The sequence below is a fragment of the Oryctolagus cuniculus genome, chromosome 20, assembly GCF_964237555.1.
Source record: "Oryctolagus cuniculus chromosome 20, mOryCun1.1, whole genome shotgun sequence".
Classification (NCBI taxonomy): domain Eukaryota; kingdom Metazoa; phylum Chordata; class Mammalia; order Lagomorpha; family Leporidae; genus Oryctolagus; species Oryctolagus cuniculus.
In genome coordinates this window covers 34,168,518-34,195,227 of record NC_091451.1, presented here as the reverse complement: position 1 = coordinate 34,195,227, position 26,710 = coordinate 34,168,518, and the positions used below count along the sequence as shown (strand labels likewise).

At 41.5% G+C, this 26,710-nt stretch overlaps 1 protein-coding gene across 13 annotated transcripts in view; it reads right to left on the bottom strand.

Annotated features, from left to right (window-relative positions):
• Positions 1-26,710, bottom strand: part of SPATA7 (spermatogenesis associated 7) — a 40,454-nt gene that overhangs the window by 7,096 nt on the left and 6,648 nt on the right. For 2 of the 13 annotated variants that reach the window (XM_017349468.3, XM_070065482.1), the window contains exons 2-8: positions 24,453-24,527; positions 20,429-20,524; positions 16,165-16,212; positions 11,266-11,399; positions 4,396-4,865; positions 2,983-3,049; positions 268-383 (exon numbers count right to left, since the gene is read on the bottom strand). In XM_017349468.3, coding sequence (XP_017204957.3) covers positions 268-383; positions 2,983-3,049; positions 4,396-4,865; positions 11,266-11,399; positions 16,165-16,212; positions 20,429-20,524; positions 24,453-24,527 — 1,006 coding nt within the window. Of the gene's footprint in view, positions 1-267; positions 384-2,982; positions 3,050-4,395; positions 4,866-11,265; positions 11,400-16,164; positions 16,213-16,826; positions 16,937-18,357; positions 18,602-20,428; positions 20,525-24,452; positions 24,528-26,710 lie in introns of those variants that run through there. The other 11 variants (XM_017349472.3, XM_070065491.1, XM_070065486.1 and 8 more) reach the window with 10 other exon arrangements.

Sequence of the window (26,710 nt, the reverse complement as noted above, 5' to 3'; positions counted from 1 at the left end):
GCCAGAGGACTTGTCCTGGGTAAAATCCTTTTTCTATCAATAGTGATGACAAATAAAGCAAGCCAGTATGACTTTTTCCTTTATTAATAAATTAGAAAATTTCTTTAAAACTACACCGAGCAACCTAACTTTGTAAAATTTTCTTAGTAAAACTAATACTGCCATTGCAATGTGTAAGCCAAAATAGATTAGAGCAGGTATTAGAAATTGTACTTATGCTGCAAATCCCACTTGTCTGGTACACAGGAAAGACTGTAACCTGCCTACCTGGGTGAGGAATGCTGGACAGCATCACCTTTCATCACATCCCACGTTCTGCCAGGCCCTTTTAGAGGCACAGGACTTTTTTCCCGTGTGGTATCACATGTCAAACAACTAGATGCCTGGAATTTATAATAAAAGGGAAAAAAATCTTTATATTGCTTAAAAAAGTACATTATGAAAGTAGAAATAAAACAAATATAGCAAAATTCAAGAAGAGTGAATAGAAACATGCAGTAGATAAAAGTGATTGACACAACAGAACATTTTAGAGTAATGTTTATCTAATCAGCACTTTTTTCTTAAACTTATTTAAAGATAAAGCAACATATTTCTTGGACTTTAATGAACAACATCTTAAACACATTATAAATAAACACATCAAAAGAAAATGAAACAAATTTGCAAGTTTTAAGTAAGTTTGGGGAAAAAATTCCCATCATTCAGAAATTCAAATAGCCCATGTCTCTCTATTTTTAAACAATTTATTTGAGAAGTAGAGTTATAGACATAGAGAGGGAGAGACAGAAAGAAAGGTCTTCCATCTGCTGGCTTGCTCCCCAGATGGCCACATTTGGGCCAATCTGAAGCCAGGAGCTTCCTCCAGGTCTCCCTAATGGGTGCAGGGCCCCAAGTACCTGGGACACCCGGGCCATAAGCATAGAGCTGGATTGGAAGAGGAGTAGCTGGAACATGAACTGGTATCCACATGGGATGCTGGCGCCGTAGGCAGAGGCTTAGCTTACTATGCCATGGTGCCAACCCCTTTGCCCATGTCTTTTATTTTTTGGACAGAATAAATATTCACTTTAATTTTCCACCTATGAAAATTTCACAATAAAATTATAGTTTACTTTGTATTATTATAGATGTGCTTACTGGATCTATTCATCATTATATAAGGCAACTGACAAAATTCCTGAAGTTAATTATTTGGGTGAAGGATTTTTTTAACACTTCAAAAAGTTTGGTTTTATGCTTTAACTAATACAGTATATAAAGGGGGAAGGATCAGAAACGTTTAAAGAGTAGCTAAACGTTACAAATGTTAAACCATGTGATGCCAGCACTTCAGCTTTATACAGCAAAAGTTGTTTGAACCAACAGCTTACTAGTGAGTTAGCAGAACACACCCATGAATTTAAGATGTGAACACATTTACAGTTTGGGAAATTCTAGTACTGGTTCCCCTGTGACATTCAAGCTTAGGACTTAACAAAACCGTTCAGCATGCTTCACTATCTGCTTTTATAAATGCAGTATTGACAAGAATTCCCATTTCTACTTCCATTTTCAAGTACAAACATTTCAAGAAATTTAATAATCTGTTTACAGCCCATGTCTTTTAAATGCTGACATGTTAAATATGTAGAAGCAGTGATAGCACTGGCAGCATGAACAATATTAGCAGCTTACTATTTAAAAAATTATTTACTTAATTTATTTGAAAGGCAGAGAAACAGAGAGGCAGATTAGATCAATAATCTCATTTGCTGATTCTCTAACCAAATGCCTGCAAAAGTTGGGGTTGGGCCTGGTCAAAGCTGGGAGTCAGGAACTCAATACAGGTTTCTGTTGTGACTAGCTGGAACACATTTACTTGAGCCATCACCATGGCTTCCCAGGTTGCACATTAGTAAGAAGCTGGAGTCAAGAGCTGGAGCCAGGAATTGAACCCAGGTACTCTGATGTGGGAAACAGGCATCCTAACTGGCATCTTAATCATTAGACCAAATGCCTTCCCCTGGGCAAAACTTTTTTTAAAAAATTTTTTATTTATTTTATTTTATTTTTTTGACAGGCAGAGTGGACAGTGAGAGAGAGACAGAGAGAAAGGTCTTCCTTTACCATTGGTTCACCCTCCAATGGCTGCTGCGGCGGCGGCGCGCTGTGGCCAGCGCACTGCGCTGATCTGAAGCCAGGAGCCAGGTGCTTCTCCTGGTCTCCCATGGGGTGCAGGGCCCAAGGACTTGGGCCATCCTCCACTGCACTCCCGGGCCACAGCAGAGAGCTGGCCTGGAAGAGGAACAACCGGGACAGAATCCAGCGCCCCAACTGGGACTAGAACCCGGTGTGCCAGTGCCGCAGGCAGAGGATTAACCTATTGAGCCGCGGTGCCGGCCGGCAAACCATTTTTATAAGCAATAAATTTAAGTTAGGATACAAGTACATAACTGATATTCCAAAAAATAAAAATGAGTCTGTCTCAAATCCAGACTTAAAACTGTAATATTTTAAAATCAATGATTGCTAAGCATTCAAAATATAAACAGCTTTGTGGCTAAAAAAGCAAAGTCCAAACATGAGTATGGTATCCACCAATTCTAGTAAAATGCATAATCTTTTTTTTGGTAAAATGTGTAATTTTAATAACCAGTAGCAATTCTTTAAAAAAAATCATAAAAACTTAAGTAACATCTTTGCTAGCTTTAGTAATTTAAGAATGCATCTTTGAAAACAATAATTAAGGCATTTTATTTATCCAACCATTTGTCTAGCCAGCCAATCATCCAGCAAAGACAATGATAACAAATGACTGATAGATTTGGCAGGATTTCAGGGACTGCTATGACCATTGTAAAAAGGAAAGCCTTGTGTATAGCAGGGTGTCACATGCAGTAAGTGTCACCAAGAGATTATCCTTCATAGTCCAAATAGCTGTACATATTCTACTTATGTTAAAGTAATTCCAATGTGACAACACAAAAAGATCTCAATTACCTGCTGTATGTTTCCTTCTGAATTTGTCAAGTTCTTAGTCTTAGCTGTCTCAAAACCAGAATGAAAGCTGTAACATTTTAAAAGAAGCAATTATTATTCTTCAAAATATAAAGCAGTAACAACTCTACTCTATAGAAAAGACTTGAACATAACAGAATGAGCACATCTATTCTCAAAAAATGTGTAATTTCTAATTATGTAGCCAAGAAAGAGATATTGTTTAGATTACATATGCTGCTTTTTCCTTTCTTGATTAGCAGCTAGATTTCAGTTACAAACTATAGAAACAACATGGGATTACCTTTAAAACATTCATAAATAAAATTATAAAAGGATATGCTATAATTGCTTTCCTCATTTCTCCCTCATTTGTCAAGTTCTATCATAGACTCAATTCCTGAATTATTCAATTGAATACACACAGACTCATCTAATAATACTATACATATATATATATATCCAAAGAAAGGAATATTAGTTTTAAATTGTTCTTGATTTTATAAAATAACTATAAACCAGCACCAGTTAAATTTATGTAACACTAGAAAAATAATTGCAAATCAGCTAACCCTGAATACATTATTTGTTTCTTTAATCATCTGGCATACTGAATATTCATCATGTACCAGATACTAGAGTATGTGAAACATTCCTGAAGCAACTATAAATAATTTCAAAAAATTATCCCAATTGCCTAAATTATTCCCAGGCAGTTACTGCCATAAAACACTGGCCTGAATATCTGCAGGGAAGGGAACATGGAGTAGTTGGAGAAAGGGTGATTACCCCCTCCTACCCTGTAAGGCTCACTCTGTCACGTATACATGAATCAATATACATATTTGCACAAATGTTTCAAATTCTCTGAAGGTATATTTAAAAGCATGTAAATGATTTTCTGAACAATTAGTCTGATAGTTCTAATGACATATGGAAAAAGAAAAGTTACATGTATATCATTCCAATGGGCCGGTGCTGTGCTGTGTTGTAGTGAGTAAAGCTGCCACCTGTAGTGCTGGCATCCCATGTGGGCACCAGTTCGAGCGCCGGCTGTTCCACTTCAGATCCTGCTTTCTGCTATGGCCTGGGAAAGCAGTAGAAGATGGCCCAAGTCCTTGGGCTCCTGCACCCGTGTGGGAGACCGGAGGAAACTTCTGGCTTTGGACTGGCACAGCTCTGGCTATTGTGGCCATTTGGGGAGTGAACCAGTGGATGGAAGATTCTCTATCTCTCTGCCTCTATCTCTCTGTAAGTCTGCCTTTCAAATAAATAAATAAATCTTAAACAAAAAAAAAAATAGCTAACAAATCTTAAGTCTGGCGCACGAAGTCTACAACAGAAAACAAGGAGTATTACTTCTCTTCATTTAATTCCCTAAAGGATTTACCCTTGGTTGTTGTTGATGTGCCATACCTGCTAAACTCAGTCTGGGTTTCAGCTTCTACCTGTTGATCTGTAAAATCCTTTCTTCTTCTGGCAGGCATATAGTATCGATACTGCGACAGGAAAGATTTTGCTTCTGTTTTTAAAGTGCGTGGAGTGAATGGTAACTGCTTGTTAGAAAAGAGTTCAGAATGTTTATCCAAAAGATCCCCACTAGGTGCTTTTGAAATGACTAACTGAAACCGGTGGGAGTTTGCAAATGAGCTCCTGGGCCTTCTGCCGTGTAAGGGTCCAGAACAGGACTTGCGGGGCCCGGAGGCTGCGTAGTCCATGCAGGACAGGGCGGACCTGCAGTTCTTCTCACTGCCACTTGCGAGGTCATTGTCAGACTTAGGTAGACTCAGGTGTAGTCCCTCTGTAGAAGATACTAGTGACTTTGCCAACGACGAAAATCCATTCACTTTTTCTATAAACACATCTTTTTGTGGTTCCCCTGAAGGCTAAGAACATTTGATTTGATAGTTACCAACTGTATTACAAATTCATGTAACTGGAGAGCTTCAGATTATATGTTAAAAAATGGTGTCTCAGGGGTTTACAATATTAACATATATTCCTGAACATGTTAGCATTTTATTCAAAGTTTTACTCAAATATTTAAATTATAACATTAAAATAGAATTTTAAATGTAAGTGAATAGCAATCATCTTCATTTCTGAAACAAAAAATGATTATTAACATATATCTATATTTGAGGCCTTAAACTTGTATAATAAGATATATGAGTAGGGGGCTACCACTGTGACACAGTAGGTTAGTCCTCTGCCTGCGGCGCTGGCATCCCATATGGGCACCAGTTCTAGCCTTGGCTGTTTCTCTTCCAATCCAGCTCTCTGCTATGGCCTGGGAAAGCAGTAGAAGATGGCCCAAGTCTTTGGGCTCCAGCAACTGTGTGGGAGACCTGGAAGAGGTGGCGCCTGGCTTCAGATTGGCTCAGTTCCAGCCATCGCGGCCATTTGGGAAGTGAACCAATGGATGGAAGACCTTTCTCTCTGTCTTTCCTTCTTTTCTAGCTTTCAAATAAATAAATAAAATCTTTAAAAAAAAGTATATCTCAGTTTTACCTAAAATTTTCCATACAGATTTTGAGCAACAATGTCTTTCTTGCCTGTTATTTCAACCTATTTGGACACTTGTATATTGTTCACAAAACTATGATATAGGGGCTGGCGCTGTGGCACAGTAGATTATAGTCCCAGTCTGCAGCACTGGCATCCCATATGGGCGCTGGTTCGAGTTCCAGCTGCTTCACTTCCGATTCCGCTCTCTGCCTGGGAACACAGTAGAAGATGGGCCAAGTCCTTGGGCCCCTGCACCCACTTGGGAGACCCAGAACAAACTCCTGGTTCTTGGCTTTGGATCGGTCCAGCTCCAGCCACTGCAGCCATTTGGGGAGTGAACCAGTGGATGGAAGATCTCTCCCTCTCCCTCTTTATCTCTGTAACCCTGTCTTTGAAATAAATACATAAATCAAAAACAATTAAAAATTAAAAAAAAAAGAACTATGAGGCACTTTTATTAGGCAGAGTCTGAGAAGTTACAGAACTTGAGGTAGGGGCTGGCGCCGTGGCTCAGTGCATTAACGCCCTGGCCTGAAGCACTGGCATCCCATATGGGTGCCAGTTCTAGTCCCAGCTGCTCCTCTTCCGATCCAGCTCTCTGCTATGGCCTGAGAAAGCAGTGGAAGATGGCCCAAGTCCTTGGGCCCCTGCACCCACGAGGGAGACCTGGAAGAAGCTCCTGGCTTCGGATTGGCACAGCTCCAGCTGTTGCGCCATCTGGGGAGTGAAATCAGTGGATGGAAGACCTCTCTTTCTCTCTGTCTCTACCTCTCTCTCTAACTTTGTCTTTCAAATAAATAAAATACATCTTTAAAAAAAAAGAAATTGAGGTGAAAATATTTAGGGTTTAGCCAAGTATGTGTGACCTACAAGCTCATGAGAAAAAAAACAAGGATGATGAACAAGCTGAGCAAAAGAAAATCTGAATGCTTCCTGCAAGGTGTCTGGCGCGTAACAAATCTTCCCAGGCACACGAATCACTGCGGGAGGCAGCTTTACCTGCTATGCAACAGCACCGGCCCCCTACGCATCTCTTAACTGTATTCCTTGTGCTCAATTATTGTCTTAAAACATGTCGTTCTACTGTCCCAGATTACTACAATCAACTCAAAATTAATCTGTCCACTGCCAGTGTAATTTATGTAAAGTTTCAGAATGATGACATAATTTCCCAAGTAAAAACTTGAGCTCCCTCACATTTCTCAAGGGAAAAAATCTAGATCCACTATTGTGGCACAAATGTTCTTCCTTGGTATTTCCTCCTGTCTATTAATATGAGAGTTTCACTTGCAAAGGAAAGAGCTAGAGTAAAAAATACAGTATTTAGTACTTGGTTAGCAATGCACTCAACGTGACTGTAGCCAAACAGGCAATAGTTTTTACTATATAATAGGTGTTAAGGGCAGAAAACAAAGCTCTTTAAGGCTTGATCTGGGAAAATCTAACAGAACATGCTTGAGAATATGAGATCTTCTCAAGGGCTATTACCTAACTAGATGATTTGTCACGCAACTTGCCCATCTTGAACTTTGGCACTGAGTGGAAGTGGACTGTTGGGATTTGAGAAGCTGAAATGAAGCACGGTGGCACAGCAGGTTAATCCCCCGCAACTCCAACATCCCACATCAGAGGGGTGGTTCAAGTCCCGGCTGCTCCACTTCTGATGCAGCTCTCTGCTACTGTACTAGGGAAGGCAGCAGAGGACGGCTCAAGTGACCCCTGTCACACATGGGTCTTCCAGGCTTCTGACTTTGGCCTGGGTTGTGGCCATTTCGGGGGTAAACCAGCAGATAAATCTCTTATCACTCTCTGACTCCTTTCAGATAATAAAATAAATTTTTTTAAAGATTTATTTATTTGAAAGTTACAGAGAGAGGTAGAGCAAGAAAGAGAGGTCTTCCATCCACTGATTCACTCCCCAAATAACCGCAATGGCCAGAGCTGAGCTGATCCAAAGCCAGGAGCCAGGAGCTTCTTCCGGGTCTCCCACGTGGGTACAGGAGCCCAAGGACTTGGGCCATCCTCTACTCTTTTCCCAGGCCATAGCAGAGAGCTGGATCAGAAGTAGAGCAGCTGGAACTCAAACCAGCACTTTTATGGGATGCCAGCACTGCAGGCCGGGACTTTAACCTGCTGTGCCACAGTGCTGTCCCCATAAAATAAATTTTAAAGAAAAAAAAAGGGTGGAATCTGAAATGATGTTCCCAGGTAAGTTTGCAAGCTAAATTTGTATTACCTAGTCTACAAAAATCTTTTTATTGTTTTGTTTTTTTTTTTTTTTTTTTTTTTTTATTTTTTGACAGGCAGAGTGGACAGTGAGAGAGAGACAGAGACAGAGAGAAAGGTCTTCCTTTTTGCCGTTGGTTCACCCTCCAATGGCACGCTGTGGCCAGCGCACCGCGCTGATCCGATGGCAGGAGCTGGGTACTTATCCTGGTCTCCCATGCGGGTGCAGGGCCCAAGCACTTGGGCCATCCTCCACTGCACTCCCTGGCCACAGCAGAGAGCTGGCCTGGAAGAGGGGCAACCGGGACAGAATCCGGCACCCTGACCGGGACTAGAACCCGGTGTGCTGGTGCTGCAAGGCGGAGGATTAGCCTAGTGAGCCATGGCGCCGGACTACAAAAATCTTAAGCCAAGACAAATGACTTAGTTTTCTTCCAATACATAAATTACAGGGGGATAAAAAAGCAGAAGAGAGGAAAAGTTATAGATATGAAGAAACTTAGAAATTAATTGAAATTATTTAGATCACACTTCTAACAAACTCAACAAAATTATGAGATAATGGGCGAAATCTGAACACTGGATATTAATCAATCTAAGATTATTGATAATTTTAAGGCATAATAATTAATATTGCATTTTTTTAAATTAGATTTTTTTAAAGGTAAAGGGATAGCGAGATCTTCTGTCTACTGGTTCACTTCCCAAATGGTCACATCACTGGGGCTGGTCCAGGCTGAAGCCAGCAGTCTGGAATTACATTTTTTTTTTTTTTGACAGTAGAGTTATAGACAGTGAAAGAAAGAGACAGAGAGAAAGGTCTTCCTTCCATTGGTTCACCCCTAAAATGGCCGCTATAGCTGGCGCTGCACCGATCTGAAGCCAGAAGCCAGGTGCTTCTTCCTGGTCTCCCATCTGGGTGCAGGGACCAAGCACTTGGGCCATCCTCCACTGCCCTCCTGGGCCACAGCAGAGAGCTGGACTGGAAGAGGAGCAGCGGGACTAGAATCTGGTGCCCATATGGGATGCCAGGGCCACAGGCGGAGGATTAGCCAAGTGAGCCATGGCGCCGGCCCTGGAATTACATCTAAGTCTCCCACATGGGTGGTAGAGGCTCAAGCGCTTGGGCCATTATTGTTGCTCTCTCAAGTACAATAGCAGGCAGCTGGGTCAGACACAGAGCAACTGGGAGTCGAACCAGTGTAGCAATATGGAATGCTGGCATCGCAAGTAGTGGCTTAACATGCTGTGCCACAACGCTGGCCCCCCATATTGTGGTTATTAAAGTTTTCATTTATTTGAAAGGCAGAGAGATGGAGAGAAAGAGACAGCAAGAGAGCTCCTCCATCCTCTAGTTCATTTCTCAAGGGCTGAGCCAGGCCAAAGCCATGAACCCAGAACTCCATTCCCATCTCCCACATTGGTGGCAGGGATCCAACTAACTCAGCCGCCACCTGCTGCTTCTCTGGGCATGCACGGTGGTATGCCAGAATCGGAAGCAGAGCTGGGACTCAAACCCAGGCACTCTGATATGGAATGTGGTCCAAGCTGAGTCTTACTGCTGTGCCAAATGCCGACCCTTACGATGCATACTGACATTTATGAACAAAATTATACTGTAGTATCTGGAATTTTTTAAAAAATTTATTGGACAGGTAGAGTTACAGATAGTGAGTGAGTGAGAGAGAGACAGAGAAAGGTTTTCCTTTTGTTGGTTCACTCCCCAAGTGGCTGCAATGGCCAGAGCTGCAACGATCCGAAGCCAGGATCCAGGTGCTTCCTCCTAGTCTCCCATGGGGTGCAGGGGCCCAAGCACTTGGGCCATCCTCCACTGCCCTCCCAGGCCACAGCAGAGAGCTGGACTGGAAGAGGAGCAACCGGGACTAGAACCAGCACTCATATGGGATGCCGGACCCGCAGGCGGAGGATTAACCTAGTGCGCCACGGCACCAGCCCCAGTGTCTGGAATTCTTATCAAAATAATCTTGGATGGGAGAGTGAAGATTAAGAACAAATAAGACTGTCCACTATTGCACCTGGGTGTTCAGAACATGCAGGTTCATTATATAATTGTATTTTTGTAGATGTTGTAGTTTTCAAAATTTTATTTAAAAAATTTTTTTAAAGATTTATTTATTTATTTGAAAGTTGGAGTCACACAGAGAGAGAAGAGAGGCAGAGAGAGAGGTCTTCCATCCGCTGGTTCACTCCCCAGTTGGCTGTAATAGCTGGAGCTATGCCAATCCGAAGCCAGGAGCCAGGAGCTTCCTCTGGGTCTTCCATGAGGGTGCAGGGGCCCAAGGACTTGGGCCATCTTCCACTGCTTTCCCAGTCCACAGCAGAGAGCTGGACTGGAAGTGGAGTAGCCGGGACTTGAACCGGTGCCCATATGGGATGCCGGCACTGCAGGTGGTGGCTTTACCCGCTATGCCACAGCGCTGGCCCCCAAAATTAAAAATTTTAACATTGATTTCCATCAAATCCAAGGAACAAAGAATTCTATATTTACATAAAATAGTTTAGAATACAAAAAGAGGAAACAGTTTAATTTTTTTATGACATTAGCACAACCAGATATAGAGAGTAGAAAAAAAAATGACATGCCAGTGTCAATCACATTTAGGTGTCAAAATCCTAAACAAAATATTAGCAACTGAATCCAGCAATGTGTAGAAAAGGTAAATGCCGGGGCTGGCACTGTGCTGTTGGAGGCTAAGCCTCCGCCTGCGGCACTAGTATCCTATGTGGGAGCTGGTTTGTGTCCTGGTTGTTCCTCTTCCAATCCAGTTCTCTCCTTATGGCCTGGGAAAGCAGTGGAAGATGGCCCAAGTGCTTGGATCCCTGCACCCACATGGGAGACCCGGAGGAAGCTCCTGGCTCTGGATTTGCCTAGCACCGGCCGTTGCAGCCATCTGGAGAGTAAGTCAGTGGATGGAAGACCTCTCTGTCTCTGCCTCTGTCTGTGACTCTGCCCTTCAAATAAATAAATAAAATCTTAAGAAAAAAGAAAAGGTAAATGCATCATGACCACGTTCTGCTTATACCAGGGATGCTTAGTTCGTTTAACATTAGAAAGTGTTATAATTCACTGCATTAACAGATTACATATAGTGTATGAATATTCAAAGAGATAAAAAAGTATCAAATAAAATTAACATTCACTCATGAGAAAGCAAAAAAAAAAAATCTATTCGTAAATCAAATCTATTTCACTAAATGTTAGAGGGTATCAGAAAAAAATCTATAGCCAGAGCCAGCAAACTACAGTGTGCAGGCCAAATCTGGTCCATTGTCTTTGTTCAGTTAGTAAAGCTGTGGTGGAACACAGCCATGCTTATTCATTGACTTGCTGTTTATGGCTGCTTTCCAATGGTAGAACAGTTTTAACAGATTATATGGCCTGAAAATCTAAAATACTAAGTATCTGGATCTTTATAGGAAAAGTTTACTGATTCTAACCTACAGTAAGCATGTTACCACAAAATCAAGTTGCAATACTAAAGAAGTACCTTAGAAATATTTGCTTTTAAAAAAGTAAAAATATCACCTTACCTTTCGTATGGTATTAAGGAATGACTTGGAATTATTTTTAGAATTGGCCTGCATCGCCTTTTTAGTTAATTTGAATTCTTTTTCACATCTTGTTAAATCTTTTTTGAGTTTCTCTCTTCGTTGTTGGTCTGCATCTAAGGTGGAAAACAAATCTATTAAAATATGGAACAAAACAGAAAAACTAATTTGGTTTTGTTCAATAAGTAGAACATTTTTTCTTGCTAAAATATTTGTGCTATGATACAAAAATAAATATTTTATTTATAATAAAAGTAAAAATTTTACATATAATAAAAATTAAAGGTAAAAAATTAAAATCCACACATTTTTCTGTATAAAGAAATGCTAGGACAATTTAATTTATAGACTCTACATAGATTACCTACTTAAAAAGCACAAATGAAAGATGTGACAATCTGGCCAGATCCATGGGCTTAAGAAAGAATTCTGGGGGTGGGTGTTTGGTGCAGTGTGGTTCAGATGCCACTGGGATGTCCACATCCTATATTAGAATGCCCGGGTTTGAATCCCAGTTCTGCTTTCAATCCCAGCTTCCTGCCAATGTGCACCCTGGGAGGCAGCAGATGATGGCTCAGGTAGTTCTGGGCTCTGGGCTTTGGCCTGGCATAGTTGTGGCTGTTGCTAGCACTTGTGAGCCAGGGATCAAAGATCTCTATCCTTGTCTCTGTCTCTTTTTGAAATAAATAAAAAAATTTTTTTTAAAAATAAAGTAATTCCTAGCAAATATTCATAGACATGAAGGTTAGAAATGGTTAACCATATATATATTTTTTTATTTGACAGGCAGAGCTAGAGAGCGAGAGAGCAAGAGAGAGAGAGAGAGAGAGAAAGATCTTCCTTTCCATTGGTTCACCCCCCAAATGGCCACTACGGCTGGTGCACTGCGCCAATCCGAAGCCGGGAGCCAGGTGCTTCCTCCTGGTCTCCCATGTGGGTGCAGGGGCCCAAGCACTTGGGACATCCTCCTAAATGTAAAGCTAAAACTATAAAACCCTTAGACAAGCAAAATTAAAAACCTTTCCACTTTTTCAAAAGGCATACCTGTAAGAAAATAAAAAGTAACAGATGGGAGAAAACATGTGTAAATATGCATCTAATAAAGGACTTGTACCCATAATATAAAAATAACTTATAAATAAGACAAAAATTTAAAAACCATGCATATGAAAAAAATGCTCTACCATCATTAGTATAAAGAAGGCACAAATTAAAACCATGAGATACTTCAGTTTCACTAGAATTACTATTATCAAAAACAGAGTAGCAAAGACAAAGAGAAACTGAGATGCTAATACAGCCAGAAGTGGGAACGTGAAATGGTACTTGATATTCTCTAAAAAATAAAACATAACATAGCACTTGCCCCGTATCTGTGGGGAATATGTTACAATTCTCCCCCCGTCTCCCAACTGTATGCCTGACACCAATCATACATATAATGATTTTTTATTTACATACAAACTTGTGAAGTTTAAATTATAAACTAGGCACAGCAAGAGATTAGCAACCGTAACTATAATAAAACAGCACAATTATAACAGTATTCAGTAGTGTCCCCTCATCCATATTTCCATTTTCTGCAGTTTGAGTTAGTCAACCATAATTAGAACACATTAAATGGAAAATTCCAGAATTTACAAATTTTAAATTGGAACCAGTGTTGTGGTTCAGCGGGTTAAAGCCATGGCCTGCAGTGATGGCATCCCATCTGGGTGCCAGTTCGAGTCCTGGCTGCTCCACTTCCAATCCAGCTTCCTGCTAGTGTGCCTGGGAAAGCAGCAGAGGAGGACCCAAGTGTTTGGGCCCCTGTGCCCAAGTGGGAGACCTGGATAAAGCTTCTTGGCTCCTGGCTTCAGGCTGGCCCAGTTCTGGCTATATGACCATTAAGGGAAGAATCAGAGGATGAAAAAATCTCTCTCCCTCTCTCTGTAACTCTGCCTTTCAAATAAATAAATAAATATCTTTTAAAAAAGCTTTAAATTGTGTACATTGAGAAGCATGACAAAGTCTTTTATTATATTTTTATAATTATTTTGTATGTGTCTACATATTTACCTTTTCCAGTGAAGGTTTTGCTTTCACAGTGCCATTCAACATGTTTTGTTCCTAATATTCTTTTTAAAAAATATTTATTTATTTATTTATTTGAAAGGCAGAGTTAGAAGGGGGGGGGGAAGGAGGGGGAGGGAGAGGGAGGAGGAGGAGGGGTAAGAGGGAGAGAATCTTTCATCTACTAGTTCACTCCCAAAATGGTCAGAGCTTGGGCGATCTGAAGCCAGGAGCCAGGAGCTTCCTCCAGGTCTTCCATGTGGGTGCAGGGGCCCAAGGACTTGGGCCATTTTCTGCTTTCCCAGGCATTTTAGCAGGGAGCTGGATTGGAAGTGGAGCGACTGGTGCCTCTATGGGATGTCGTTGCCACAGGCCATGGCTTGAACCTGCTGAGTCACAGTGCCAGCCCCTACACCCAATCTTAAGGTAGGTCTAGTGGTGATAGACTCCTACAGTTTTTATTAGTTTGGGAAAGATTTCGTATGTCTTTCATTTTAAAGAATAGTTTTATAGGCCATGCTATTTTTGGTTGGCAGTTTTTCTTTTTCAAATACTTGGAAAATACTGTAGATGGCATTTAGCTGAGTGGTTGAAATGCCCATGTTACACATCAGAGTGTCTTGAGTTTGATTCTTGGCTCTGGCTCCTGACTGCAGCTTTTTGTCAATGTGGACCCTGGGAGTCAGCAGCGATGGTTCAAGTAATTGGGTTCCTGCTACCCATGTGGCATAGCCAGCTTCTGGTTCCAGCCCCACCTGGGCCAGGTCCTTGTGCGTATTGGTGAGTGAACCAACAGACTGGCGCTCTCTTTGTTTCCGTTGGCTGTTGCGGGCACCTGAGGAATAAACTAGTAGATGGAAGCTCTTTGTCTCTTTCCCTCTCAAATAACAAAAGGAAGGAAGGAAAGAAAAAGGAAAGCTCTCCTAGCTTCAAGAAATTAGCTAATAGTTTTATGAGGAGAATTCCCTTATATATGATGAGTTGCTTTTTCTACATTCAAAATTCCCTCTTTAAAATTTACTTTCATTTTGTATGAAAGGCAGAAAGGGTCGGGCAGGGGTGGAGAGACAGGTACACACACGCTTGAATACACTCACATACACACAGATAACTTCCTTCTGCTGGTTTACTCCCTAAATGCCCATAACAGTGTTTGGCCAGGCCAAAGCCAAGAGTTTGGAACTCAATCCAGCCTCCCACACAGGAGACAGGGACTCCATACCAGAGCCATCATCTGCTGCCTTTCAGCATGCATGTTAGCTGAAGCTGTACTGGAAGCAGAATAGCCAGGACTTGAACCAGGCACTCAGATATGGGACACAAGTATCCTAAATAGCCAACTTAACTACTGTGCCAAATGCTAGCAGTCCCTGTCTTAGACTTTTCACCTCTTCAGGTTTAAATCATTTGGGGTTATTTCAGCTTCTTGATTTTTTTAATTAATTAATTATTTTGATAGGCAGAGTTAGGGAGAGACAGAGAAAGATCTTCTATCTGCTGGTTCACTCCTCAAATTGCTGCAACAGCCAGGGCTGGGTCAGTCCTGGGGCCAGGAACTTCATCCAAGTCTCCCACATGGGTGGCAGGGACCCAGGTACTCAGGCCATCTTCTGCTGCATTCCCAGGAGTATTAGCAGGGAGCTGGATTGAAAGTGGAACAGCGAGGACACGAACCAGTGCCCATTTATGGTGCTGGCACTGCAGGTGGAGACTTAACTTGCTACGCCACAACGCCAGCCCTGGGCTTCCTGATTCTGGATGTCATTTTCCTTCCTCCGATGGTAAGTTTTTCATTATTAGTTCTTTAAATAAGATTTTGCTCCCTTTTTCCCTCTCTTCCTTCTAGAACTGTCACAATGTACAGGATTCACTAAGTGGTGTTCCATAAAGCCCATAGGCTTTCTCTATTCTTTTTCAATCTTTCTTCTCCTCTGCCTGGATAATTTCATGACCTGTCTTCAAGCTCACTGATTCTTCTGCTTGGAAAGTGTTTTAGTATTCTCCAGATTTTCATATATAAGATAAGTGAAATCCAGAAGTGAAAATACTTTTTCCAAAGTCACAGAGCAATCATATAGCAATTCAAAGGTAAAGCTTAAGCTTAGTTCTAAGTTTCTAAACTTAGAAACACAATACAAACTTCTTTTATTTATCTGTAATTTTAAAATGTTAGAAACACTTTCTCAAAAGTCAGTATGTTAAGACCTTTTAGGATGGCTACCATAAAAAAAAAAACAGGAAAAAACAAGTTTTGGAGAGGATGCAGGAAAACTGTAATTCTCATGCATTAATATGAATGTTACATGGCATAGCTACTAAGGGAAATATTGTGATGGTTTCTCAAAAATTAAATCAGAAATTATCACATGACCCAGATTTTCTGCTTCTGGGTACATATACCAAATATCTGAAAGCAGGGTCTTGAAGACATATTTGTATATTCATGCCCATGGCAGCACTATTCACAGCAGCCAAACACAGATGACCCTTGAGAACATTATGCCAGTCATAAAAGAACAAATACTATATAGTTCCATTTATTTGAGGTATGTGAACTAGTAAAACAAAGTAGAAAGGTGAGAAGGGTCAAACTCCCAAAAATAGGAAGTAGAACAATGGTTTGCAGGGCCTGGGGGAAGGCAGTTACTGTTTAATGGACACAGAATTTCATTTTCACAAGATGAAGACAGTGCTGAAGGTAGATGATGGTGATGGCTATACTGTAATACTTAACGACACTGAACACTTTAAAATGGCTAAAAGGCAAGTTTTATGCTATGTATATTTTACCATAATTTTTAAAAGGCAATATGTCAAAAAATTACTTACATTTGATGCTTGCAGTCATGCTTACTGGAATTGAGCAGTCTACCGCAGCTGAAAGAGACAAATTAGCTGTTCAGAAATATTCTTTTTATAAATCACAACAAATACCAATTAGTGAAATCATAAAGGTCTCAGAATTCGAATTCCCTTGTTTTGACTTTTACTGTATTTTTAGAGATTAAAAAACACAATATCCAGGAGCCAGCATTGGGGTGAACAGGTTAAGCTGTTGCCTGTGGTGCTGGCATCTCACATGGGCACCTGTTCATGGGGTCCTGGCTGCTTCACTTCTGAGTCAGCTCCCTGCTAGCCTTGGATAACGCTCCTGGTTTTGGCTCGGCCCACCCGGGCCACTGAGGCCCTTTGGAGAGTGAACCAGTAGACAGAAGATCTCTCAGTCTTTCCTTCTCCAACTTTCCCTTTCAAATAAATAAATATTTTTAAATATTCATGATAAAAATATATTGGTTATGGCTGGCGCCACGGCTCAATAGGCTAATCCTCTGCCTGCGGCACCAGCACACCGGGTTCTAGTCCTAGTCGGGGTGCCGGATTCTGTCCCAGTTGCCCCTCTTCCAGTCCAGCTCTCTGCTGGCCCGGGAGTGCAGTGGAGGATGGCCCAAGTGCTTGGGCCCTGCACCTGCATGGGAGACCAGGAGAAGTACCTGGCTCCTGCCATTGGATCAGCGCGGTGCGCCAGCCGCAGCAGCCACTGGAGGGTGAACCAACAGCAAAGGAAGACCTTTCTCTCTCTCTCTCTCACTGTCCACTCTGCCTGTCAAAAAAAAAAAAAAAAAAAATCAATTTCCTGGTTTTGATAACTGTACAATGGTTTATATGTGTATTATTTCTGAATTTCCAGTAAGTCTAAAAATTACCCCAGAATAAAAATTTTAAAAGAAAATGAAAAGACCAGTCACAGACTGGAAAAAATACTGCAAAACTGTGGTGCAGCGGGTTAACACCCTGGCCTGAAGGGCCGTCATCCCAAATGGGCGCCAGCTAATCCACTTCCTATCCAGCTCTCTGCTATGGCCTGGGAAAGCAGTAGAAGATGGACCAAGTCCTTGGGCCACTGTACCCGCATGGGAGACCCAGAAGAAGCTCCTGGCTCCTGGCTTCAGATCGGCACAGCTCCGGCCGTTGTGGCCAACTGGGGAGTGAACCAGTGGATGGAAGACCTCTCTCTCTCTGCCTCTCCTCTCTCTGTGTAACTCAAATAAATAAATAAATAAATCTTTAAACGAAAATACTGCAAAAAGTATACCTGATACAGAACTTGTATTTAATATATAAATAACCCAAAATTTATTACTAAGGAGATAAAACCACCTGTTTTTAACTGCACAAAAGATTTGAATACGCATTTCATCAAAGAAGATATACAGATGTCAAATAAGAATGAGAAAAGCTGCTTAACATTATTAGCTATCAGGGAAATGCAAACTAAAACTATGAAGAGATACAAAGTACACATCCACTACAGTGACTAAAACTGGCTGCTAATTCCAAGTGTTGGTGAGGATGTGGTAGGACTGGAAATGCAAAATGGTATAGTCACTCTGGAAAACAGTCTGATGGTTTCTTATAAATTAAAATACATTTACTGTATTACTTTAGTTCTACTCCTTAGCAAACAAATTTAACCTAATGAAATGTACACACAAATTCAAAGACTATAAATGAATATTTACAGTAGCTGATTCCTTAACAGCCAAAAACAAATTAAAACAATTCAAATTTCATGGGGCAGATGCTGTGGCATAGCAACATCCCATATGGGTGCTGGTTCAAGTCCCGGATGCTCCATTTTCGATCCAGCTCCCTGTTGATGCGCCTGGGAAGACCAATTGAAGATGGCCCAAGTGCACCCACATGGGAGACCTGAACGAAGCACTTGGCTCCTGGCTTCAGATTGGTTTAGCTCTGACTGTTGCAGCCATTTGGGGTATGAACCAGCAGATGGAAAATCTCACTCTCTCTGTAAATCTGCCTTTCAAATAAATAAATCTTAAAAAAAAAGCACAATCCAAATTTCCAACAATTCGTGAACTGATAAACAAATTGTGGTAGATTCATTAAATGGAATATTACTCAGCAATAAAATGCAAGAAAATACTAATACCCACAACATGGATTAGTCTTGAAAGTATACTAATTAGCTCAAAAGAATACAAACTGTTTGATTCTACTTACATGATGTTCTAGAAAAGGCAAAAATATAGTGGCAAAAGATCAGATCAGTGTTTGCCAGGGATTTGGGTGGAAGGGACTGATCACAAAGGATTGAGGAGAATTTTTGGGGAAGCTGGAGACGTTGTATGTATCAAAGATCAGCAAGCTTCTTCTGTAAAGGGCCAGACAGTAAAAGCTTCAGGCTTTGCAAGGTGATATAATTTGTCACAACTTGTTTAACTCTGCCTTTCAATGCAAAAACTGCCTACAGACAAAATGTAAAAGAATGAACATGACTGTATGTATTTATGGACAATTAAATTTGAATTTTGTATGATTTTCACATCACAAGATATTGCTTTATTTATAGAAATTATTTAAAAAATATAAAGCAGGTAGGGCCACCGCCTGCAGTGCCCACATCCCATATGGGCACCGGTTCAAGTCCTGGCTGCTTCACTTTCAATCCAGCTCTCTGCTGTGGCCTGGGAAAGCAGTACAAGATGGCCCAAGTCCTTGGGCCCTGCACCAGTGTGGGAGACCCGGAGGAGGCTCCTGGCTCCTGGCTTCAAATTGGTGCAGCTCCGGCTGTTGCAGCCGTTTGGGGAATAAACCAGCTGATGGAAGACCTCTCTCTCTCTGCCTCAGCCTCTCTGTAACTCTGCCTTTCAAATAAAATAAATACATCTTTTTAAACAAAATATATAGGGGCCAGCGGTGTGGCGTAGTGGGTAAAGACGCTGCCTGCAATGCTGGCATCTCATATGGGCACTGGTTCGAGACCTGGCTGCTCCACTTCCTATCCAGCTCTCTGCTATGGCCTGGGAAAGCAACAGAAGATGGCCCAAGTCCTTGGGCCCCTGTACCCGTGTAGGAGACCCAGAAGAAGCTCCTGGCTCCTGGTTTCAGATCAGCACAGCTCTAGAACCAGCAGATGGAAGACCTCTCTTTCTTTGCCTCTCCTTCTCTCTCTAACTCTGACTTTCAAGTAAATAAATATTTTAATAAAAAAATATAAACACCATTCTTAGTTCACAAGCTGTACAAAAATAGATGGCCTATAAGCTGTGGTTTACCAATACCTGTTTTATAGTATGACTGTGGTAGTAGTTTTACATTATTCAAAATATATAACTGTATACTTAAAATTAGTGCATTTTATTGTATATAAGTTACATCTCAAAGCTGACAAAAAATAAAACATAAGCCATTCTATACATTTCAAATATTGCTAACAAAAATTGTATACTTAGTTCTGGTGTTGTAGCAGAGCAGGTTAAACTGCCACCTGCAATACCGGAATCCCATATGAGCACCAGTTCAAGTCTTGGCTGTTCTACTTACAATACAGCTCCTTGATAATGCACCTGGGAAAGCAGTGGAAGATGGCACAAGTACTTGGGCACCTGCCATGCATGTGGTGGACCAGGATGGAGTTCTAGATTTCTGGCTTTGGCCTGGTTGACTATTGTAGCCACTTGGGGAGTGAATTAGCAGATGGAAGATCTCTCTCTCTCTTTCTACCTCTCCCTTTCTCTCTGTAACTCTTTCAAAAATAAATCTTTTTAAAAATGATGTTCTAAATCTGCCACATATATACAGATGCAATACTTGATATTTCACTACAACACATAAGCCCTTTTATATATCATTTTTGCTATATATTCTTTTTTTAAAGATTTATTTTTTATTTATTTGGAAGGCAGAGTTACAGAAAGAGGAGAGGCATAGAGAGATAGAGAGAGCAAATGCATATGCTTCCATCCACTGGTTCACTTTCCAAATGGCCACAATGGCCAGGGCTGGGCCAGGCCAAAGCCAGGATCCAGAAGCTTCTTCTGGGTCTCTCACGTGGGTGCAGGAGCCCAAACTCTTGGACCATCTTCCTCTGCATTCCCAGGCACATTAGCGAGGAGCTGGATTGTAAGTGGAGCAGCTGGGACTCAAACCACTACCCATATGGGATGCCAGTGATGCAGGGAGAGGCTTAACCTGCCATGCACAACACCGGCCCCTATAGACTTATTCTAATGGGAAATGAAGTGGAGGATTTAAGTTGGGGTACATAAAGTTCACAATTGCACATTTTTACCTTTGGCTGAAAGGATTTTATTATAGTGAACAGCCATGTGATTCTTGACCAGCTGGAGAGTGCTTAATCTGAGAGAAGAGGAGTCAGTGCAAAAAGCTAAAAATTAAAACATATTTCATCATTATATAATTAAAATCAATATAAAACCATAAGTTAACGATTAAGTTCATTCTTATAAAATGTTCTGAAAGTCAACCTTACAGAAACTGATATTCTAGCTTTGTGATACCAAATATGGTCTATTATTTTCTTTTTTTAGAAAGCTTTTATTTAATAAATATAAATTTCATAGGTACAGCTTTTAGATTATGGTGGTTCTTTCCTCAATACCCGCCTCTCCCACCCCCACTCCTGTCCTACCTCCTACTCCCTCTCCCATCACATTCTTCATTAAGATTCATTTTTAATTATCATTATATATACAAGATCAACTCTATACTAAGTAAAGATTTGAACAGTTTGCATCCACACAGACACACAAAGTATAAAGTACTGTTTGAAGACTAGTTTTACTGTTAATTCTCATAGACAGAGGTCCTACATGGGGAGCAAGTGTACAGTGCCTTTTGCTATTGATTTAACAATTGTATGGTCTTAACCTCGCACTGACAACACTGATGACCCACTAATCACTTGGAAATCAAACCTTTCCAAGACTAAGTTTTACAGGCCTGAGTCTGGGAAAGAGATTCCAGAATCTAATCTATTACTACTTCTATAAAATAATTTTTTTATAGCTCTCAATCCAATAATTAAAAATGTTTAGCTACTTGCTTAGTTATAAAATAATGTTACCATTGTTAATATTTGAACAATCCAGGAAGCTTCTGAAATCAAATAAATCTCAAATTCCAAAACTTTACATAGGTTTTATATAAAGATCCTATTCTGAGAGGTAAATTTCTAACTTTACCTGAAAACAAGATCTACAAATCGGTTAAGTGAATTCTTTCTAAAGTACTAGGGCTATCTTAAGTATAATCACATAAAAATCCCATGACATTAAATTCTTTAACACTTACCCAAACTGTTTAAAACAAATCTTAGAAATACTTTCATACTTACATTCAAATATAAAATATATAGACTTAACTTTTTAAAACATAAAATCATTTTTAAGAATACATGCATATAGTTTTTAAAAATTCAACAATAAAAATAGCACAGAGATTGAAAAATGAGTGACTTGTCTATACTGACAGTTTAGTCTCCTCTCAGAAACACTCTCTGCTATGTTTTTTTTTGGCCCACATTATTTTGTTTTATTGTTACTTTTGCCCACTTCTCTGCTATTTTTTAAATGAGTTCTTCCTGGGAAACTATGCATAATATAAAGATATACATACAATAATTGTTGAGTTTTACTACTACTAAAAATATTTGTTAAACGGGTATCATTTGTCATGCATTGTTTTAAGCTTATCTGGTCATTATTATCATCACCTAACAGAGTGGAAACTAAGGCAAAGAGATATGAGTTGGGCTTTCAAGGTCACACCACTAACAGAGGATGTGCAGTTTGGATGTAAACCAAGGCAGCCTCATATTTACAACTACTGCACCTTTACGAACTCTGTACATGATTGTTTTTTTAAAAAAAGTTAGCAAACTTTACATATTGTTCTTTGTCCTCCTTTTCTATGTATGCATATTTTAAATCTAGTTTCAAATTTTTATTTAAAAAATTACTTTTCCAAGTTTGGTTCTGGAGGCCAACATCATGGCACAGCAAGTTAACCTGCCACCTGGAACTGGCATCCCAAATCAGAGTGCCACTTCCAATCCAGTTCCCTGCCAATGTGCCTGGGAAGGCAGTGGAAGATGGCTCAAATCCCTGGGCCCTGCTACCCAGGTGGGAGACCCAGATGGAGGTCTGGGCTCCTGGCTTCAGCCTGGCCCAGCCCTGGCCATTGAAGCTATTTGAGGAGTGAACCAATAGATAAAGAAAGATATTGCTGGGGCTGGCGCTGTGGTGTAGCGGGTAAAACCACTTCCTGCAGTGCTGGCATCCCATATGAGCACTGGTTCAAATCCTGGCTGCTCCACTTCCGATCCAGTTCTCTGCTATGGCTTGGGAAAGCAGAAGATGGCCCAAGTCCTTGGGCCCCTGCACCCGTGTGGGAGATCTGGAAGAAGCTCCTGGCTCCTGGCTTTGGATCAGCGCAGCTCCAGCTGTTGTGGACATCTGGGGAATGAACCAGTGGATGGAAGACCTCTCTCTTTCTCTCTCTCCTTCTCTCTCTGTGTAACTCTTCCAAGTAAATAAATAAATCTTAAAAAAAAAAAAGATATCACTGTCCTCCCCACCCTTTTTACCCCCCCACATAACTCTGCCGTTTGAATAAATTTTTTTTAAAAAAGCTGGATTTTGGCTCTCTCCCTCTCTCTATATATATGTATGCACACACACAAATACATATATATATATATATATACACACACACATATATACATACACACACACACAAACATGAAGAATTGAGACAACTGAAAATGTGATCATGTTTGGATGTAATGTCATCAAAGGTTTTTAAATACTAAATAATAAGAAAAAACAGATTTCAGTTATTTTGCCTAAAAACCCATACTTAAAACTTTTTATAATTATAAAAATTTTAAAACCAACAAGATGGGGCTGGTGTTGTGGTGTAGTGGGTTAAGCCACCGCCTGTTGGGCCGGCATCCCATGTGGGTGCCATTTCAGGTCCCGGTTGCTCCACTTCCAATCCAGCTCTCTGCTATGGCCTGAGAAAATAGTACTAGATGGCCCAAGTGCTTGGGCCCCTGTACCAGCGTGGGAGACCAGAAGAAGCTCCTGGCTCCTGGCTTTGGATTGGGCCAGCTCCGGCTGTTACGGCCGTTTGGAGAGTGAACCAGAAGATGAAAGATTCTCTCTCTCTCTGCCTCTGACTCTCCTTAACTCTGCCATTCAAATAAATAAATAAAAATCTTAAAAAAAAAAAAAAAACAACAAGTTTACTTTGAAGGCTTTAAAATATAAAACTGGGGCCATGATCCTGGCACAGGTTAAGCTGCCATTTGCAATACAGGCATCCTATAGGGGAATGCGATTCAAGATCCAGCAGCTCCACTTCTTTTTTTTTTTTTTTTTTTTTGACAGGCAGAGTGGACAGTGAGAGAGAGACAGAGAGAGAAAGGTCTTCCTTTGCCATTGGTTCACCTTCCAATGGCCGCCACGGCCGGCGCACCACGCCGATCCGATGGCAGGAGCCAGGTGCTTATCCTGGTCTCCCATGGGGTGCAGGGCCCAAGCACCTGGGCCATCCTCCACTGCACTCCCTGGCCACAGCAGAGAGCTGGCCTGGAAGAGGAGCACCCGGGACAGAATCCAGCACCCCAACCGGGACTAGAACCTGGTGTGCCGGCACCGCAAGGCGGAGGAATAGCCTAGTGAGCCGTGGCGCTGGCCTCACAGCTCCACTTCTAATCCAGTTCCTTACTAATGAGCCAGGAAAAGCAGAAGTTGGCCCAAGTACTTGGGCCCCTTGTACCCATATGGGAGACCAGGATGGAGTTCCAGGCTCCTGGCGTCAGCACGGCCCAGCCCTGAATAGAAGACAGCTCTGTGTTTCTCCCTCTCTTTGTAATTCTGCCTTTCAAATAAATAAATAAAAATCCTTTTTAAAAACATGTCTTTATTTTTATTTTTGAAAGATTTATTTATTTTTTATTTGAAAGGCAGAGCTACAGAGAGAGATAGAGAGAGTCTTCCATCTGCTGGTTCAGCCCCCCAACTGGCCGTAATGGCCGGAGCTGAGCCAATCTGAAGCAAGGAGCCTCTTCTGGGTCTCCCACGTGGATGCAGGGACCAAAGACCTGGGCCATCCTCCACTGCTCTCCCAGGCCATAGCAGAGAGCTGGATCGGAAGCGGAGCAGCTGGGACTCAAACTGGCACCTATATGGGATGCCAGCACTGCAGGCGGTGGCCTTACCCCCTGTGCCACAGCACCCACCTCAACAGCAGTCTTTTAACAAAGTAACTATTTTAAGTACCTTACTTACCATTACTTTTGGTACTCAAGTGTCCTTTAAATAGGCTTGGTGGACCATATCTGGGAAGGACAGGGGTTGCTCTGACTTTTACCCAAAACAAACACAAACACAAAGTATTAGGATAAATGAAAGAGGATTTCACAAAGAATATTTTAAAAATAATTTATGTTTACCAGTCATTCAAGATTTTATTCAATCACATTATTATTCAGCAATGATATATCAAATGGCAAAAATTCAACACAGATAAAAAGCTTCACCTTTTAAGAACATAAGCATTTTTGATCAGCTGTTCCTTGGGGCTTAAGTTTCATTGGGTAAAATGATAAATTATCAACTGCATCATTTGATATATATTGGCTTTATTCTGTACTCCACTGATCTATATTTTTAAACTATTTGGAGATAATATAGCTAAGATTTTGATAAATAGGTATTAACCTACAGTTAATTGTAGATTAGTCTATCCTTGGAAGTAAATTTTAAGATAGTAATCGTTTCACAAAGTTAGTAAATTTACAAATTATATCATGTTACTAGGTATAAAACAAGTATATAAAAATCAGAATCAGGGGGCCGGCGCTGTGGCATAGCGGGTAGAGCTGCTTCCTGCAGTGCCAGCATCCCATATGGGCTCCGGTTTGAGTCCTGGCTGTTCCTCTTCCAATCTAGGTCTCTGCTATGGCCAGGGAAAACAATGGAAGATGGCAAGTCCTTGGACCCCTGTACCCGTGTGGGAGACCTGGAGAAAGTTCCTGGCTCCTGGCTTTGGACAGCTCCAGCTGTTGCGGCCATCTGGGGAGTGAACCAATGGATGGAAGACCTCTCTCTCTCTCTCTCTCTCTCTCTGCCTCTCCTTCTTTCTCTGTGTAACTCTCTCAAATACGTAAATAAATCTTCGGAAAAAAAATCAGAATCAGAGTATATGATTTCAAGTCTTAAGGTTCACCTAGCCCAACCTACTCAACCCTTGTTTAGATCCCATCAAAAAGCACATAATTAGGGCTGATGTTGTGGCACAGCAGGTAAGGGTGCTCTTGCAGCACCTAGCTGCTCCCCTTCCAATCCAGCTGCCTGGAAATAGTCCTGGGAGAGCATCAGAGGATGTCCCAAGTACTTGGGCCGCTGCCACTCATGTGGAAGACTTGGATAAAGCTCCTGACTCCTGACTTTAGCCTGACTTAGCCCGGCTGTTGTAGCCATTTTAGGCATGAAATAACAGTGTCTCTGCCTCTCTCACTCTGCCTTTCAAATAAATAAAATAAATCTTAAAAAAAAAAAGCATACTTTAAAAGTAATTCTAGAGCTGGTGCTGTGGTGCAGCGGGTTAAAGCCCTGGCCTAAAGCGCCGGCATCCCATATGGATGCTAGTTCTATTCCCAGCTGCTCCTCTTCCAATCCAGCTCTCTAATATGGCCTGGGGAAGCAGTAGAAAATGGCCCAAGTCCTTGGGCCCTTGCACCCACATGGGAGGCCCAGAAGCTCCTGGCTTCTGACTTTGGATTGACTCAGCTCTGGCCATTGAGGCCATCTGGGGAGTGAATCAGCGGATGGAAGACCTCTCTCTCTCTGTCTCTAGCTCTCTCTGTAACTCTTTCAAACGAATAAAATAAATCTTTTTTTTTTTTTTAATTCCATATAATGGAAAACTCTCCCCTAAAGGCAGAGTTTGATCTTCTAGACTGTTAGGCTTTAGGATTTTCTATGTCCTAACAGATGAGAAGGTGGCCAGTTAAAGTAGAAAATCCCATGTGTATGCTGGTTCATGTCCCAGCTGCTCCACTTATGATGCAGCTCCCTCCCCCTGGGAAAGCAGCAGAGGATGGCCCAAGGACTTGGGTCCCTAGCCCCAACGGAGAGACCTGGATCAAGCTCCTGGCTTCTGTCCCAACCCAGGGTTTTGTGGCCATCGAGGAGTGAACCAGTATGGAAGATCTCTCTGTGTCTCCCCTTCTCTAGCTCTGCTTTTCGAAAGACAAAAAAAAGGGGGGGGGGGAGAAGAGGGGAAGGGAGAGAGAAAGAGAGAAAAGGAAAGATAAGAAAGAAAACAAAACAGGACAGTGTGGTAAAGGGGAAATAAGGCTGTAGCTTACCCAGACAGCAGGCAGCAGGGGTCTGAGAAGAGATTCAGCCCTAGGCAACAGCCTAGTATGCTATTTGCTGGGAGGGGCCACGTGGAGGCGCAGAGACCTACGTCCATCTGACCAGGTGGGTTTGGATGGGCAGAACCCCTGATTCACAGTGTATGGGCATTGTCAGTTTGGTAT